The 16,696-nt window shown below is 43.7% G+C and overlaps 1 protein-coding gene across 1 annotated transcript in view; it reads right to left on the minus strand.

Moving 5' to 3' along the window:
* LOC134502860 (myoferlin-like) overlaps positions 1-16,696 on the minus strand; it is a 125,851-nt gene that overhangs the window by 30,584 nt on the left and 78,571 nt on the right. The window contains exons 45-49 of the mRNA XM_063311380.1: positions 9,961-10,060; positions 8,089-8,300; positions 6,577-6,686; positions 5,879-6,026; positions 5,004-5,690 (exon numbers count right to left, since the gene is read on the minus strand). Coding sequence (XP_063167450.1) covers positions 5,004-5,690; positions 5,879-6,026; positions 6,577-6,686; positions 8,089-8,300; positions 9,961-10,060 — 1,257 coding nt within the window. The remainder of the gene's footprint in view (positions 1-5,003; positions 5,691-5,878; positions 6,027-6,576; positions 6,687-8,088; positions 8,301-9,960; positions 10,061-16,696) is intronic.

The following is a 16,696-nucleotide window of genomic DNA, read 5'->3' on the forward strand; positions in this document are numbered from 1 at the left end:
GTAGTATTTCCTATATATTCTCTCATATAGATATTATTGATATTATATTAATAGCTCATTGAGCCAAAAGGGGGCAGTATTTCCTCTTTTTTTGGAGTCAGCGTGTACTTCTGGCAATTACCTGCTTTAGTTCCAGCAGTTTTCTTCGCAATATTTTGGAAGGGGTTTGCCCTGGCCTTCTTCTTCCTAGGGCTGAGAGAGTGACTGGTCCAAAGTCACCCAGTTGTCTTTGTGCCCAAGGTGGGACTAGAACTCACAGACTCCCGGTTTCTAGACTGGTGCCTTGAAATAGGGCAATATAATGGAATCTATGGGAATCTAAGAGACCCAGTTTGATGTAGTGGTTAAGGCATCAGGCTAGAAACCAGGAGACTGCGAGTTTTAGTCCTACCTTGAGCACAAAGCCAGCTGGGTGACCCTGGGCCAGTCACTGTCTCTTAGCCCTAGGAAGAAGGCAATGAGAAACCACTTCTGAATAGCCTTGCCAAGAAAACTGCAGGACTTGTCCAGGCAGTTTCCAAGAGCTGGACGTGATTGTGGATCAAAAAACAAAAAAGTGGGGGGGGGGGAATCTATTGCCCTCTGGTGGCTCAATGAGATATTGCAGGCTCAATGGGTTAAATAAGGTAAATAATGGAATAGATAGGAAATATTGCCCCCTAATGACTCAGTGATGTATTGCAGGGTACATGGTTAAAAAAGGATATCATGGAATCTATAGGAAATACTGTCCCCTTTTGGCTCAACGAGGTATGTATGTATGTATTTATTTATTTTCTATCCTGCCTTTATTATTTTTATAAATAACTCAAGGCGGCGAACATACCTAATACTCCTTCCTCCTCCTATTTTCCCCACAACAAAGGAAAATAGGCAATATAATGGGATATATAGGAAATACTGCCCCCTAAAGTCTCAGTGATGTATTGCAGGCTATCGGGTTGAAATAGGGCAATATATATGAAATACTGTCCTCTGGTGGCTCAATGAGGTATTGCAGGCTCAATGGGAAAAACAGGGAAATATAATGGAATCTATAGGAAATACTGCCCCCTTTTGGTTCAGTGAGGTATTGAAGGCTCAATGGATTAAATAGGGCAATATAAAAGAATATATAGGAAATATATGGTGGTGCTGTGGTGGTTAAACCGCTGAGCTGCTGGGCTTGCTGATCGGAAGGTCGGTGGTTCAAATCCGCGTGACAGGGTGAGCTCCTGTTGTTAGTCCCAGCTCCTGCCAACCTAGCAGTTTGAAAACATGCAAATGTGAGTAGATTAATAGGTACCGCTTCGGCAGGCAGGTAACGGCATTCCATTTAGTCATGCCAGCCACATGACCACGGAAGTGTCTACAAACGCTGGCTCTTTGGCTTTGAAACGGAGATGAGCACCGCCCCCTAGAGTCAGACATGACTGGACTTAGTGTCAAGGGAAAACTTTACCTTTATCTATAGGAAATACTGCCCCCTTTTGGTTCAGTGAGGTATTGAAGGCTCAATGGATTAAATAGGGCAATATAAAAGAATATATAGGAAATACTGCCCCTGGTAGCCCAATGAGGTATTGCAGGCTCTATGGGGAAAACTGGGCAATATGCAAACTATAGGAAATGCTGCTTCCTGTGGGCTCAATGAGGTATTGCAGGCTCAAAGGTTTAAATAGGGCAATGTAATGAAATCTATAGGAAATACTGTCCCCTGCTGGTTCAATGAGGTATTGTAGGCTCTTTGTGGAAAATAAGGCACTACAATGGAATCTTTGGGAAATACTGCCCCCTGGTGGCTTAATCAAGTACTGGAGATTCAATGAGGCCATTAGGGCAATATAATGGAATGTATAGCAAATACTGGTTTACTCAGTCTAATTTAGGGATTTGCAGGACAAATTGAATGGTAAAAAAAGCAGATAGACCAGTGTGCACAGTACATTAGGCTCAGTTGTGGCTCTCCAATTTGTAGTGTTGCACAAACTCAAATGGAGTGTGCACATGGTGCATGGAACATCAACTAGTGACTATTAAGAAAAAAAGACTGGATATCAAATGTAAAGGAAACTGGGCCAGCGTCAAAGGACAACAGAAAAAGCAGCCCAGAAATACTAAAAATAGTGCAGAGATCAAGCATGGTTGGAGAAATCATTTTTCTTTTTTTGGTTCACAATGTTTTTTTTTAAATGCAACCCAAGTTGGAATAGAGCACTGCTCAAAGAAATCAATAAAGAAATCCAGTAATTTTACAAAACAGTTCAAAATTGTCTACTGATGGTGGCGAAAAGGAAAAAATGGAGGGGGTCGGGTGGGGGATCAGGATGATGCTGAATACTGGATCCTTGCACAGAATTTCTCTCTGTTGCAATGTTTGTTGCAAGCTCTACACCAGGGTTTCTCAACCTTGGTGACTTGAAGATGTGTGGACTTCAACTCCCAGAATTCCCCAGCCTGCATTACTGGCTGGGGAATTCTGGGAGTTGAAGTCCACACATCTTCAAGTCACCAAGATTGAGAAACACTGCTCTACACACTATGAGCTTAAAATTGGAATCCAAGACTCACTGTTCAACATCTCAAGAGGGAATGGTTTTGCATCCAACATGAAAAATGTGGGGCAGACTCTTTTTTGTCATAAGAAAGGCCAGGCTTCCAAAACAGAGCACACCCAAACCACGTCTGGGGCTGACTCTAGATTAGTGGGAGTTCATCGACATTTTGGTCTGGATTCGAGAGAGAAAGTATTGCCTGTCCACCAGAAATATGAGGCTAACAGAAGGTAGACTTCATTTACTAGATCATAAGATGCCATGGAAGATGAATTCAAACCAACCATCATAAGACTTGCAGGAAATATTCTCTGCTGACTGGATTGGTAGATGTGAATCTGGAACATAAACATCTGCAAGATACCACAGCTGTTTTGGGTTGGTCTGAACCGGACTTTCCCAACCTGATGTCCTCCAAGATTAGCTGGCGGCCTTCCATAACACGTACAGCTGGAAGGCTTCAGGTTATGGAAGGCTGGTTTTAAGACGCGGAGATGCTGAAGAAATAAAGTATTTCAGAAGAATGATCTTTCCAAAGTGGAGGGGTTAAAAAACAAACACATCTGCGTCCTAATGGAGTATTAATTCAAAATGAGATGTAACATTTTTTTGTGGCTTGAGTTCATGCCCTGATGAAGCCATGGCCTAGTGAATAAACCATAACAGATGGAGTCACACAATACTTAGCCACAAGTAAGCAAATCTCTGAGCCCAAGACTTTCCAAATCCAGTCTAAAGTTGGTTGTAAAATCTTTGGGTCAAGTCAGTCTAACTTAGCTTAACCTAAGGCTTATTCATTCCTACTTTATCACAAGCATTGCTGATTTTGGCAGGAATAAGGGACAACTACAGAAGTGTCCAAAGGGAGGGTCAAAAAAGCCAAAAGGCAATATGCCCCCTTTTTACACATTCCATGGTCACCCCTTGCCAACTAATTTGGACTAGGCTAGTTAGCTCAAATTGTTCAAGTTGAAACTGATAGGACACAACGTAGCACAAGAATGATGTGAGTTGCAGTTAAGAATGGGGAAAAATGAACTAAGAGAATCCAACAGAGTCCATAGCACTGAGCCTGGAAACCTCTGATCCAGATGCCAGTTGGCTGAGAAGCAAGTTTCATTAGGCCTTATGTCCAGGGTACCATCTCTTAAGTCTGCAGTCTCACACAGAGCATTCCTGTTTGGAAAATCCAGCTGAGTTAGCTTGATCTCAGTCTGGATACAGAACAGTGATGGGCAACCTACAGACTTGAAGCAACATGGTGTCCCAAACCATTTCTTTTTTTTTTTCATTTTGTGTGGACTCAGGACTATCCCACCAATTGTGAAACGGTCAGAATATGCAGAAATGGCAAAACTGACCTGTTTGGTCAGGGGAACAAACAACAAAAACTTTTCTGAAAGACTGGAAACCTTATATGGACTTTTTGCTGAAAGAAGAAAGAAATGCATGATGATAGTTTGAAGATCAAGAAAGATGTAGATTAAATGAGGGGCTGAAGGGACTTGTATAATACCTAAGAGGGAGGAGGGATTATAAGATTGTAACTATCTGTTGAAAAGAAGGTCAAGTCTTCTTTAGTTTTTTTCTTCTTTTTCCCCCCCTCCCCTCCCCTTTTTTCCTTTTCATTTGTCTTTTACTCTATGAAAAATACTTAATAAATATAATTTTTTTTAAAAAAAGGACTACTGCACCAAAAGCATCAAAACACGACAGTCAGTGGTGTGATATTTATTTGTACGGTATGACCTACCTCAAGTATTTGCTTAAAAAATGCATAAGATTGCCCTGCAAATACTTATGGCTCTAGTTCTACAATCAGCAAAGTTTGACTCCTCTTGACCTACATCTTATTGTAAGGAGGAGTCATCTTCACCTCTTGGAGATCCTAGGACAGCACTCAGGAAGCTATCTTTTCCTGAAGTCCTCCCCCACCGCATCACAAATTTCTTCTCTCTCTCTCCCCCTGCAAGTATTTCAGGTCATGGAGATACTATGGAGTTGGCTTTGAAATTTGAGGAACACGCTCATGGAAGTGAAAAATTGGAAGGACTGTATAGAATTCATAGAAGACGGAGGGTTTCTACTCCTGAAGATCTTTTGAGGGCAACAGGGAGGATGTAGGAAGAACCTTCCTTTGGTGCAGGACATTCCAAGTAGGCTGTGGAGAACTGGGCACAGTTTTTGTTTTTTTAGCCAAAAATTATAATGTAACTATATAGACAATGGTCTTTTCTTAGGAGTTGGGGGCCTCCTGCGAGGAACTAGTTGTCTTTTTTTGGGAGTTACTTGTTTTTTTTTCCGGGTTACCAATCTTTTTTTAGGGGTTGGAAATGTCTTGGGGGGAGCTGTTTTTTTGGGAGAATTTGGCCGTGGTTTCTTGGTAGCTGGTTTTGATGGCTTTGGGGGTGTTGGTTTTGGTGGTTTCTTAGGAGGAGGTGATGGCTTTTTTGAGGTAGGAGGTGATACCTTCTTCAGAGTTCTTGGGACTTTCTTCAGAGTTGTTGGTGGCACTTTCTTCAGTGTTGTTTGTGGCACTTTCTTCCGTGTTGTTGGGACTTTCCTTGGAGTTTGTGGTGACATTTTCTTGGGAGCTGTTATTGGCCCTTTCTTGGGAGCTGTTATTGGCCCTTTCTTGGGAGCTGCTGGTGGCCCTTTCTTGGGAGCTGCTGGTGGCCCTTTCTTGGGAGCTGCTGGTGGCCTCTTCTTGGGAGCTGCTGGTGGCCCTTTCTTGGGAGCTGCTGGTGGCCCTTTCTTGGGAGCTGCTGGTGGCCCTTTCTTGGGAGCTGCTGGTGGCCTCTTCTTGGGAGCTGCTGGTGACCCTTTCTTGGGAGCTGCTGGTGGCCCTTTCTTGGGAGCTGCTGGTGGCCCTTTCTTGGGAGCTGCTGGTGGCCTCTTCTTGGGAGCTGCTGGTGACCCTTTCTTGGGAGCTGCTGGTGGCTCTTTCTTGGGAGCTGCTGGTGGCCCTTTCTTGGGAGCTGCTGGTGGCCCTTTCTTGGGAGCTGCTGGGGGCAGTGACTTTGGAATTGTCTGCATTACTTCTGAGGTTGTCCACGTTGTTTTCAGGATTGTGTTAATTTTATTATTTGAAGACTGCTTAAACCAAGATGGACCATGGACTTTCATTGGATTGACCAACTTCATGGCCAGATAACCCTGAGGGGGGGAAAAACAGTTAGAAGGTGGTGGCAATCAGTGAAAGCAGAACTGTATTATCTGTTTATTCCTCTCTCTCTCTGGGATGAGTAGAACCCGTATGACTGAATGAGCCCCATCCCTATTACTCACAGTGCATGAGTCCCCTTCAAGGTCACATTTTCACATTCTTTCCCCAGAAGACTTACAGGAGCAGAGTAGATGAAATGTGCAAACAGCAAGATCACCAGCACAATGCAAAGGAAAATTAGGATCTTCCATTTACTCTTCTGCCATATAATAAAATGGAGGCTCTTTAAGGGTGCTGTGAACCATAGGAAAGAAGTCTCTGGCCTCCTGGTTGGGGAAAGAAGAATGAGGAGAGAAGAGGTGGTGAGACAGCAGCTGTACTCACCTTAGCTCCATTCAGCCTCTTCCTTCATTTGTTTATGCTCACAAATCAGCTGATGATCAGCCTGGATGCTTCAAGACCTGGCATCTCAGAGCATCTGCTCATCCCTTGCCATTAATTTCTGCTTTGTCCAGGACTCAATAATTGCAGAATCCACCCTTTTCAGTTCCCACAACGCCTTGCGCTCTGGTGTCACTGGGGCAGTGTGAGAAATATACATTGCCCACTGCACCCACAAGACCACTGCCAAAGATTGTGGTTTCCCTCAGGATACATTTTCCAGGGTCTTTTAAAATCTAGACCTGGTCAGGTAACTAACTGGGATGAAGGTGATTTAATTTGCACTCTCCTGCTTCAACATCTGCCAATTCCTAGAATGATGATGCTAGACTACAGCTCCCTTCTCTACTGTCTGGAGATGATGGGGGCCAGTCTGCAGGACAGTCACCCTTCCACCAGGCTTTGTATCAGAGGACACCCATGTTCTGATCTTACTCTGGTGGCTTCAAAATGGGGTTTGCGTTGGGCTCTTCTCTTCCTTTTCCAGCTGGCAGTTCTTCAGCCTCCTGATCCGTGAGCAACTCCAGAGTCATTTCAACCTTACCCTAGAGAGCCAGAGATGGAAGAACATGGGTTGGAGTAAAAAATCATTCTGGATAGGCTTGGCATAAAGCAAGCATGGGGCTGACTGCTCATATCCAGCTCTTGCTACCAGCCCAATTTCCTGTGATAGATAGATAGATAGATAGATAGATAGATAGATAGATAGATAGATATCAGGCATAAAGCAAAGTGGAGTCCTGATTTCTGGACCAAGGTATCAGATGGTCAATAAGTCAGCCTGATGCTTCATATCATCTGAGGATCGACCCTGACAGATTAGCAGCTCTTGAGTCATTCCAGGGTCTGGTTTAAAGGTATCACTGAATACAATTAATGAATATTCTTTCAGATTTGAAAGCCACAGCATGCCGTCAGCTTACATCAGTGGGCTGTTGGGATGAGCCATGAACCTTGGCTAAAAAGAGTAGCTCTAATACATTTTAACCAGAATTTTCTAGAGTTACATGAAGACTGACACCTGGGAGAATGTGATCAACATATCCACACATCATACTTCATATGTTCTCAGTAGCGAGTGCAATGGTTGAGGCTGATCTAAACATTTGCTTATGTATTTATCTATACAGGCGTGCTTATGTGTGTATTTTGTCTACTTGGGCATTCCTGTCTTGAAACTGGAGAAATGGAATGTTCCTCTTAGTCTCTGCCACAGAGTTTAAGATCTCTGATTGGTCTCACCTGCCAGGGGATCTACTGCTTGCCCTGGAAGGTTGATTGAGGAGGGAAAGAAAGACAACTTAACACATGATGATGTATCTGCAACATCTTCCAATAAAATGTCCACAGCATTGGGGGAGGGGAGGTGGGAAGAGAAGAACAAGCCCAGAAGTACCTGTCCACCAGAAATATGAGGCTAACAGAAGGTAGACTTCATTTATTAGACCATAAGATGCCATGGAAGATGAATTCAAACCAACCATCATAAGACTTGCAGGAAATATTCTCTGCTGACTGGATTGGTAGATGTGAATCTGGAACATAAACATCTGCAAGATACCACAGCTGTTTTGGGTTTGTCTGAATCAGACTTTCCCAACCTGATGTCCTCCAAGATTAGCTGGTGGCCTTCCATAACACGTACAGCTGGAAGGCTTCAGGTTATAGAAGGCTGGTTTTAAGATGCGGAGATGCTGAAGAAATAAAATATTTCAGAAGAATGATCTTTCCAAGGCAGAGAGGTTAAAAATGAACAACTATACTTCCTAATGGAATATTAATTCAAAATTAGAAGCCATGGCCTGGGTGATCACCAAGCGGTGAGAGATTCCAGTACCCAAGTTCTTCATTGAACCATCACTGCCTGATCAATAGTGTAGAAGGCCAAATATCCACCAGCCAATCCGATGTATTAGAGACAGTCTACTAACCCTTTCCTTGACTTACTGACACTCGTGGCTTGTTGTTCTCAAAGACGATGCATGGCCACCAGCCCCTCATATTCCTTTGGGTGAACAGGGAAATACACTTCTTTCTGTGGCGGCGAAAAGGAGTGGAGGATCTGGCTTTGCTGCCATCATCTTGCAGGAGTTTCAGCGTGCAATCACGAGGCCGCCTGGCAGGTCGTGGAATGCTGTTCAAGTTCATTTCCAGACTGCCTACAAGAGGGACAAAAGCTTCAGGTGTGTTCCCATGTGCCTGTCCTTGATTCACAGAAGGTAACACAGGCCTAAGCAGGCCTGCCAGGTACACTGGACCACCTGAGACTGTGCATGAAGGAACTCCAAATCCTCTGCCAGCTTCTCTCAATTGATGCACTTCAGATAGGTGGAACATCTGCTTCATTGGTGCTTCCAGCCAGGAAGATGCTAAGCAAAGCAGAGGATTTTGTAACATCTGAAGCTGGCCTAGTTTTATGGAATAGTCTGAGGTCAGGCGTTTACCAGAAAAGTAAGCAAATAAATACCTGAAATACATGGTGCAAACGGACCACCTTTGCCCAGAGAATCCAAGATGGTCAGAGGTAGACCGAAGTTCTTCTTTCTTATGCATAATGCATTCTCTTGCATTTTTTCCAACAAGTTTACTACAGGTAGTCCTCGCTTGGCAACCACTTTGGACAGCAACCGTTTGGAGTTATGACGGTGCTGAAAATATAACTTTGCAACCAACGCCCACATTTAGGACCTTTGCAGTGTCTCTTTCTCAGTTCTGGGTTTGCCATTAAAGTCAGTCAGTACATGTCCTCTGTAAACTTGTAAGCACAGTTGTGGTCATGTGATTTTTCATTCAGCAACCGCTTCACTTAACAACTAAGTTGCCAGTCCCAACTGCGGTTGCTAAAGAGGACTCTCTGTACTGGATTTATATCCTGCCTTTCCTCCAGGAGCTCCAGGCAGCTTCCATGAGGATTTCAGTTCCCCACAACAATTTCCCTGGGAGACTTATTGGGCAGAGGGTGTGAGTGTGATTGGCCCAAAGTCATCCATGGAGTTTCTAAGGTTGAACCTGGGTTCCATTGCTGGTTCTCATTTAGTTTGATGAAAGAGAAATTGCTTTTGAAGCTCCTCCCAAAAGGAAAATGTTTGGGGTGAAATTCTTATGGGTGGAGACTATGAGTGTTCGTGCACTTAAATAGGAACGAGGTAGCAAATCTTGTCTGGGCTCAGAAGGTAAGTAGTGTTGGACCTGGTTAGTCTTGGGATGGGAGATATGGGAATACCAAAGCTGTGGGCTAGACTGGGAAGCAGAGAACATATGCTGAAAGAAAGCAAGAACGTGTTATGTTCTGAATGAAATGACTGGTTGGGTCCATGGACACCAGTAGTCAAGCTTGACTGCTGTACTTTGTCCCTCCTGGTTTAGGGGGGTGGGCTGGAGAAAGCCACATTTCTTTTTTTACTTCCCATGAGTTTTTCATCTTGAATGCATGGCCCAGTTACACGGCTGTGCTGCTCACAGATCAGCATGGAAATGGAAACATCTCTTTGGAAACCCAAGCTGATGTCTCACTGGGTGACTTTGAGATGGCCACACTCTCTCCGCCCCACCTGCTTCCCAGGGTGGGGGGAAAACTGGAGGAGAGTGTTTATGCAGACTGCCTGGAATTCATGAAGGAAAAACAGGATATAAATCAAGTGAATAAATAAATGAAGGAGGTACTTTGAAAGGAAATTCAAAAGAAAAGTTGATCAGAGTGGGTTTTTTTTTGCTTTGATGCAGAATGGGCATGCTAAGGGGGAAATCTTGTTGAGAGGTACCAGAAAACATTGTTATTCTGGAGATCCCAACAGCCTCCCTCATGTTCAGAAATCTTACCTATAAAATCATCAGCTGAGAATTTATCATTATCCCAGATCTGGATGATAAGTTTTGGAGGCACTTTCTGCATGGTCTCATCCAGGCTCCAGAAATGTTGCTGCAAGGAGAATTGAGGGGAGAAAAATGTGTCTAAAATTAAACAAGTAGAAGGAGAGATTGCAGTGGACACTCCCCTTGAAGGTGTGATATAAATGGGCAGATAAATGAAATAAAATGCAATTGAACCAAGCACCAATGCTACTAGATGGTCAATGCTTTGACCAGACCAATAGAAGAAAAAAATTAAAGTTGTGTTATTTATCCTTAACATTGCTACAGGAGGATTATGTAATCAGACCCTCCCTCCCTCCCTGCCACCCCCACTTTGGCTAACAGGATCCAAACTCCTCAGAAGAGATATGGCTGGGTTTCAGTGGATCTCCCTTTTTGGAATATTCAAAGAGGCTTTCTAAAAATTTAAAACAGGGACTAATTCACTAGAATCCTCTTTTTGTGGAACCTTCCTCAAAGTAAAAATCAGAGAAAAAGTTACGTAGATGCCCACGTCTAAAATAGGCACATGTCTACGAAAATAATTAAGAAATTAATTATTTCTTAATTGTGCAGGAAGAATGTTGACTATATAACTTTTTCCAGACATGCGTCCTTGAGTTGCATTGTACAACAGCTACTATGAATCTAAGCCAGATGGTGGGAACTATAGTCCGACACTATAGTATTAATTGGCTAAGTCTATCTGGATACTTACATTAGGGGTAAAAGGAAAGTGGATGACCCTTCTGTCTTTATCAGTAAGAACAACTAAGACTTACTGTTTAGCATTGGTGTCATGTTCACCGTTTCAATGTGCTTGGTACATCGTAACGTTTCGCATGTCATTAGCCTGATACGTGTTTGATCTTAGAAGGGAGGACGATTCCTTTCCGGGGAGTTCTTATCTGTTGGCTGCTGGGTTGGAATGTGTTTGGGTTATCTCATGTGTTCAAGGTTGCTTTCCCAGGATGTGTGGAAAACGGTTACCAGCACCTGGGAGGGGGGTGGTTGCTATGGCTGGTAGGGGGGAGGGATTACGCCAAGGGTTTTTAGTTTGTATTTGGCGCGCTTTCTGTCATTCTCAGCTTTCTCTGTATCTGCCTTAATTTCCTTAATAAATCAGATTTCATTTAGTAACCTCTTGTGAGTCTGAGTGTTTGGGATAGGCAACCATTACAATTGGGAAGACAAGCATGTGCTCCAAATATTCAGTGGTCTGCAGAACTGATGTTACCAGCAATTTATTATCAATAATATAGGTAGCTATGGTGATCGTTACAAATGATGGCTTCTATTCATTGACATGTTTACTGTGCAACTTTATATGTGTATGTATGTCTGTGAATATATGCCTTGTAGGTTTTTGTTTCTTTTTTAGCTTTCTTCTTTTCTTCTTCTATAATTTTGTATGTTCTTATTCTTTGTTGTTGATATTTGTTGTTTATTCGTTTAGTCGCTTCCGACTCTTCGTGACTTCATGGACCAGCCCACGCCAGAGCTTCCTGTCGGTCGTCAACACCCCCAGCTCCCCCAGGGACGAGTCCGTCACCTCTAGAATATCATCCATCCATCTTGCCCTTGGTCGGCCCCTCTTCCTTTTGCCTTCCACTCTCCCTAGCATCAGCATCTTCTCCAGGGTGTCCTGTCTTCTCATTATGTGGCCAAAGTATTTCAGTTTTGCCTTTAATATCATTCCCTCAAGTGAGCAGACTGGCTTTATTTCCTGGAGGATGGACTGGTTGGATCTTCTTGCAGTCCAAGGCACTCTCAGAATTTTCCTCCAACACCACAGTTCAAAAGCATCGATCTTCCTTCGCTCAGCCTTCCTTATGGTCCAGCTCTCGCAGCCATATGTTACTACAGGGAACACCATTGCTTTAACTATGCGGGCCTTTGTTGTCAGTGTGATGTCTCTGCTCTTAACTATTTTATCGAGATTTGTCATTGCTCTTCTCCCAAGGATTAAGCGTCTTCTGATTTCCTGACTGCAGTCAGCATCTGCAGTAATCTTTGCACCTAGGAATACAAAGTCTTTCACTGCTTCTACATTTTCTCCCTCTATTTGCCAGTTATCAATCAAGCTGGTTGCCATAATCTTGGTTTTTTTGAGGTTTAGCTGCAAGCCAGCTTTTGCACTTTCTTCTTTCACCTTCATCATAAGGCTCCTCAGTTCCTCTTCACTTTCAGCCATCAAAGTGGTATCATCTGCATATCTGAGATTGTTAATGTTTCTTCCAGAGATTTTAACTCCAGCCTTGGATTCCTCAAGACCAGCTTGTCGCATGATGTGTTCTGCATACAAGTTGAATAGGTAGGGTGAGAGTATACAGCCCTGCCGTACTCCTTTCCCAATCTTAAACCAGTCCGTTGTTCCGTGGTCTGTTCTTACTGTTGCTACTTGGTCGTTATACAGATTCTTCAGGAGGCAGACAAGATGACTTGGTATCCCCATACCACTAAGAACTTGCCACAATTTGTTATGGTCCACACAGTCAAAGGCTTTAGAATAGTCAATAAAACAGAAATAGATGTTTTTCTGAAACTCCCTGGCTTTTTCCATTATCCAGCGGATATTGGCAATTTGGTCTCTAGTTCCTCTGCCTTTTCTAAACCCAGCCTGTACATCTGGCAATTCTCGCTCCATGAACTGCTGAAGTCTACCTTGCAGGATCTTGAGCATTACCTTACTGGCATGTGAAATGAGTGCCACTGTTCGATAGTTTGAACATTCTTTAGTGTTTCCCTTTTTTGGTATGGGGATATAAGTTGATTTTTTCCAATCTGATGGCCATTCTTGTGTTTTCCAAATTTGCTGGCATATAGCATGCATTACCTTGACAGCATCATCTTGCAAGATTTTGAACAGTTCAGCTGGGATGCCGTCTTCTCCTGCTGCCTTCTTATTAGCAATGCTTCTTAAGGCCCACTCAACCTCACTCTTCAGGATGTCTGGCTCTAGCTCACTGACCACACTGTCAAAGCTATCCCCGATATTGTTATCCTTCCTATACAGGTCTTCTGTATATTCTTGCCACCTTTTCTTGATCTCTTCTTCTTCTGTTAGGTCCTTGCCATCTTTGTTTTTGATCATACCCATTTTTGCCTGGAATTTACCTCCAATGTTTCTAATTTTCTGGAAGAGGTCTCTTGTCCTTCCTATTCTATTGTCTTCTTCCACTTCCGCGCATTGCTTGTTTAAAAATAATTCCTTATCTCTTCTGGCTAACCTCTGGAATTTTGCATTTAATTGGGCATATCTCCCCCTATCGCTGTTGCCTTTTGCTTTCCTTCTTTCTTGGGCTACTTCTAGTGTCTCAGCAGACAGCCATTTTGCCTTCTTGGTTTTCTCTTTCTTTGGGATGTATTTTGTTGCCGCCTCCTGAACAATGCTGCCAACTTCTGTCCAGAGTTCTTCCGGGACCCTATCTACTAAGTCCAGTCCCTTAAATCTATTCTTCACCTCCACTGCATATTCCTGAGGAATATTCGTGAGCTCATATCTAGCTGATCTGTGGGTCTTCCCTAATCTCTTTAGTCTGATCCTAAATTGTGCAAGAAGAAGTTCATGGTCTGAACTACAGTCAGCTCCAGGCCTAGTTTTTATCGACTGTACAGATGTCCGCCACCTTTGGCTGCAAAGGATGTAATCAATCTGATTTCGGTGTTGTCCATCTGGTGAAGTCCATGTGTAAAGCCGTCTCTTAGGTTGTTGGAAGAGAGTGTTTGTTATGCAGAGTGAGTTGTCTTGGCAAAATTCTATCAGCCTATGTCCTGCTTCGTTTTGTTCTCCCAGGCCATACTTACCTGTAATTCGAGGTGTCATTTGACTGCCCACCTTAGCATTCCAGTCTCCTGTGATGAAAATAACATCTCTTTTAGGCGTGTTGTCCAGTAGGTGCTGCAGATCCTCATAGAACTGCTCTACTTCAGCTTCTTCAGCATTTGTGGTTGGGGCGTATATTTGGATCACTGTGATGTTAGATGGCTTGCCCTGAATTCGAATTGAGATCATTCTGTCGTTTTTGGGGTTGTATCCAAGCACTGCTTTAGCCACTTTACTATTAATTATGAAGGCTACTCCATTTCTTCTGTGGTCCTCTTGTCCACAGTAGTAGATCTGGTGGTCATTTGATGTGAAGTGGCCCATTCCAGTCCATTTCAGTTCACTGACGCCCAGAATGTCTATCTTTAATCTTGACATCTCACCAATAACTACATCCAATTTGCCCTGGCTCATAGATCTTACATTCCAGGTTCCAATGGTGTGTTGATCCTTAGAACATCGGATTCGCCGTTCACCACCAGCACCGTCGGCCGCTAACCGTCCTTTCGGCTTTGAGCTAGCTGCGTCATCACGACTGGGGCTAGTTGAGCTCATCCTCTGTTCCTCCCCAGTAGCATTTTGACCATCTTCCGACCTGGGGGTCTCATCTTCCGATGGTATACCGACATATCTCTGGTTGTACTGATCCATTTAGTTTTCACGGCAAGAATACTGGGGTGGGTTGCCATTACCTTCCCCAGGGATCGCATTTAGTCTGACCTCTCTGTCATGACCTTCCCGTCTTGGGTGGCCCTTCACGGTTTAGCTCATGGCATCATTGAGGTGCTCAAGCTCCAGCACCACGACAAGGTAACGATCCTTTGCGGAGTGTTGATATTTAGTTAATAAAAGAATAGGATTTTAAAAAAAAGAACAATTGGAGAACACATTCAGAATGATCAGAAACATCTTTTTACAAACATCTTTTACAAAACTGTCAGAAGCATCTTTAATGGAATTAAATTCGCAGGAATAAGAGGACAATATTGTTGGGTAGTCATTGTGCTCTTGAGGATACTCATCAGCAAAGAAGAATGGCAAGTCAATATATCGCCGAGCAGCCCACACTAAGCAAGTACTCAGCTATCACAGTAACCTTGGCCACTTGAACATGTGTAGACTTCAACTTCCATAATCCCCCAGCCAGCCTGGGAGTTGAAGTCCACACATGTTCAAGTGGCCAAGGTTGAGGAACATTGGTTTAGAAGCTCAGAATGAAAAGCAGAACATCCCAACACTTGATGTGCTCCTAATGCTTTGGACTTCAGCTCCCATCTTCCCAGGCACCACAGCCAATAGCAAGACATGGTGGAGCTGTAGTCCAAGTATGGAAGAGAATGCTGGGAACTATTTGACAGGCCCTAAGTGGCAGCTTAGATAAGCATCTTCAAAGCTTCCCAGGCAACCTTTCGGAAGAAGTGTGGAACCCCGTATCGGTACTACAGAAATAGTCCTCTGTTTTTCTACCTTGCTGCATTTTGACTTGTGTACCGACAGCACTGGAAATGTTGCAGACATGGTTTGAATATCAGCCACTTGCTTTTGATACAGTATTTCTTTGACAGAATGCTTTGAAAAACATCTTCTTTTGAGGCATGTAAATCCCAAAGCTTGCATACTAGTTTGGAAACCTTTAGCTGAGCTAATCAAGATATTGCCTCTATGGATCATATCGCTCTAATTAACACAAGATTAGTTGCATTAGGATTGCTTGCATTAAGCGTTGAATCAATAAACTCAGGGAAAAGATGGAACCAGACTGAGTAACCTGGACACATCCAGGTTGTTTCCTTGGGAAAAATATGGAACTGGTTTGCCCCTGCTGTCTTCCCAAATGTTTTTTTCCACTTCTTGTTCTAACCTGCAGCCCACTCTTTCTTGTGGCTCCCATTCAAGTTCTGAACACGCTTGATCCTGCTTAGCTGCTATGCTCAGACAAGATAGCAATGACTGCGCATTATATGTGTGCATCAAGACAGGAAGCCAGTTGTGGTGGTTCAGTCCAAGACCCACCCCTTTTGCATGGAAGTACAAAGTGGTGGGGCTTCAATTGCCCTGCTCTGACTCCGGCCATCTTGTTCGTTTGGACAACCCACATGAATGCCACTGCAGGCAGATGTATATTGCAGCTTATGTTTCTTGACTCAGCTCTGCTTTACAAAAAGATGGTTTAGCTTGAGCTGGGAAGGGTGGGATGGATGGGGAGAAATGCTCATAATAAGATAATAAGAGAAATTAGTTCTCTTGCTGCTTAGAAGACCAGAAAATACATTATTGCTTCACTTGTCTGTCTCAGAAGGTGGCAGCATTTTGACATCTTTGGGCTTGGAAGATGTTGTTGTTTATTCGTTCAGTCGCTTCTGACTCTTCGTGACTTCATGGACCAGCCCACGCCAGAGCTTCCTGTCGGTCGTCAATACCCCCAGCTCCCCCAGGGACGGGTCCGTCACCTCTAGAATGTCATCCATCCATCTTGCCCTTGGTCGGCCCCTCTTCCTTTTGCCCTCCACTCTCCCTAGCGTCAGCATCTTCTCCAGGGTGTCCTGTCTCCTCACTATGTGGCCAAAGTATTTCAGTTTTGCCTTTAATATCATTCCCTCAAGTGAGCAGTCTGGCTTTATTTCCAGGAGTATGGACTGGTTTGATCGTCTTGCAGTCCAAGGCACTCTCAGAATTTTCCTCCAACACCACAGTTCAAAAGCATCGATCTTCCTTCTCCCAGCCTTCCTTATGGTCCAGCTCTCGCAGCCATATGTTACTACGGGGAACACCATTGCTTTAACTATGCGGACCTTTGTTGTCAGTGTGATGTCTCTGCTCTTAACCATTTTATCGAGATTTGTCATTGCTCTTCTCCCAAGGATTAAGTGTCTTCTG

The sequence above is a fragment of the Candoia aspera genome, chromosome 9 (genome assembly GCF_035149785.1).
Source record: "Candoia aspera isolate rCanAsp1 chromosome 9, rCanAsp1.hap2, whole genome shotgun sequence".
NCBI classification, from domain to species: Eukaryota; Metazoa; Chordata; class Lepidosauria; order Squamata; family Boidae; genus Candoia; species Candoia aspera.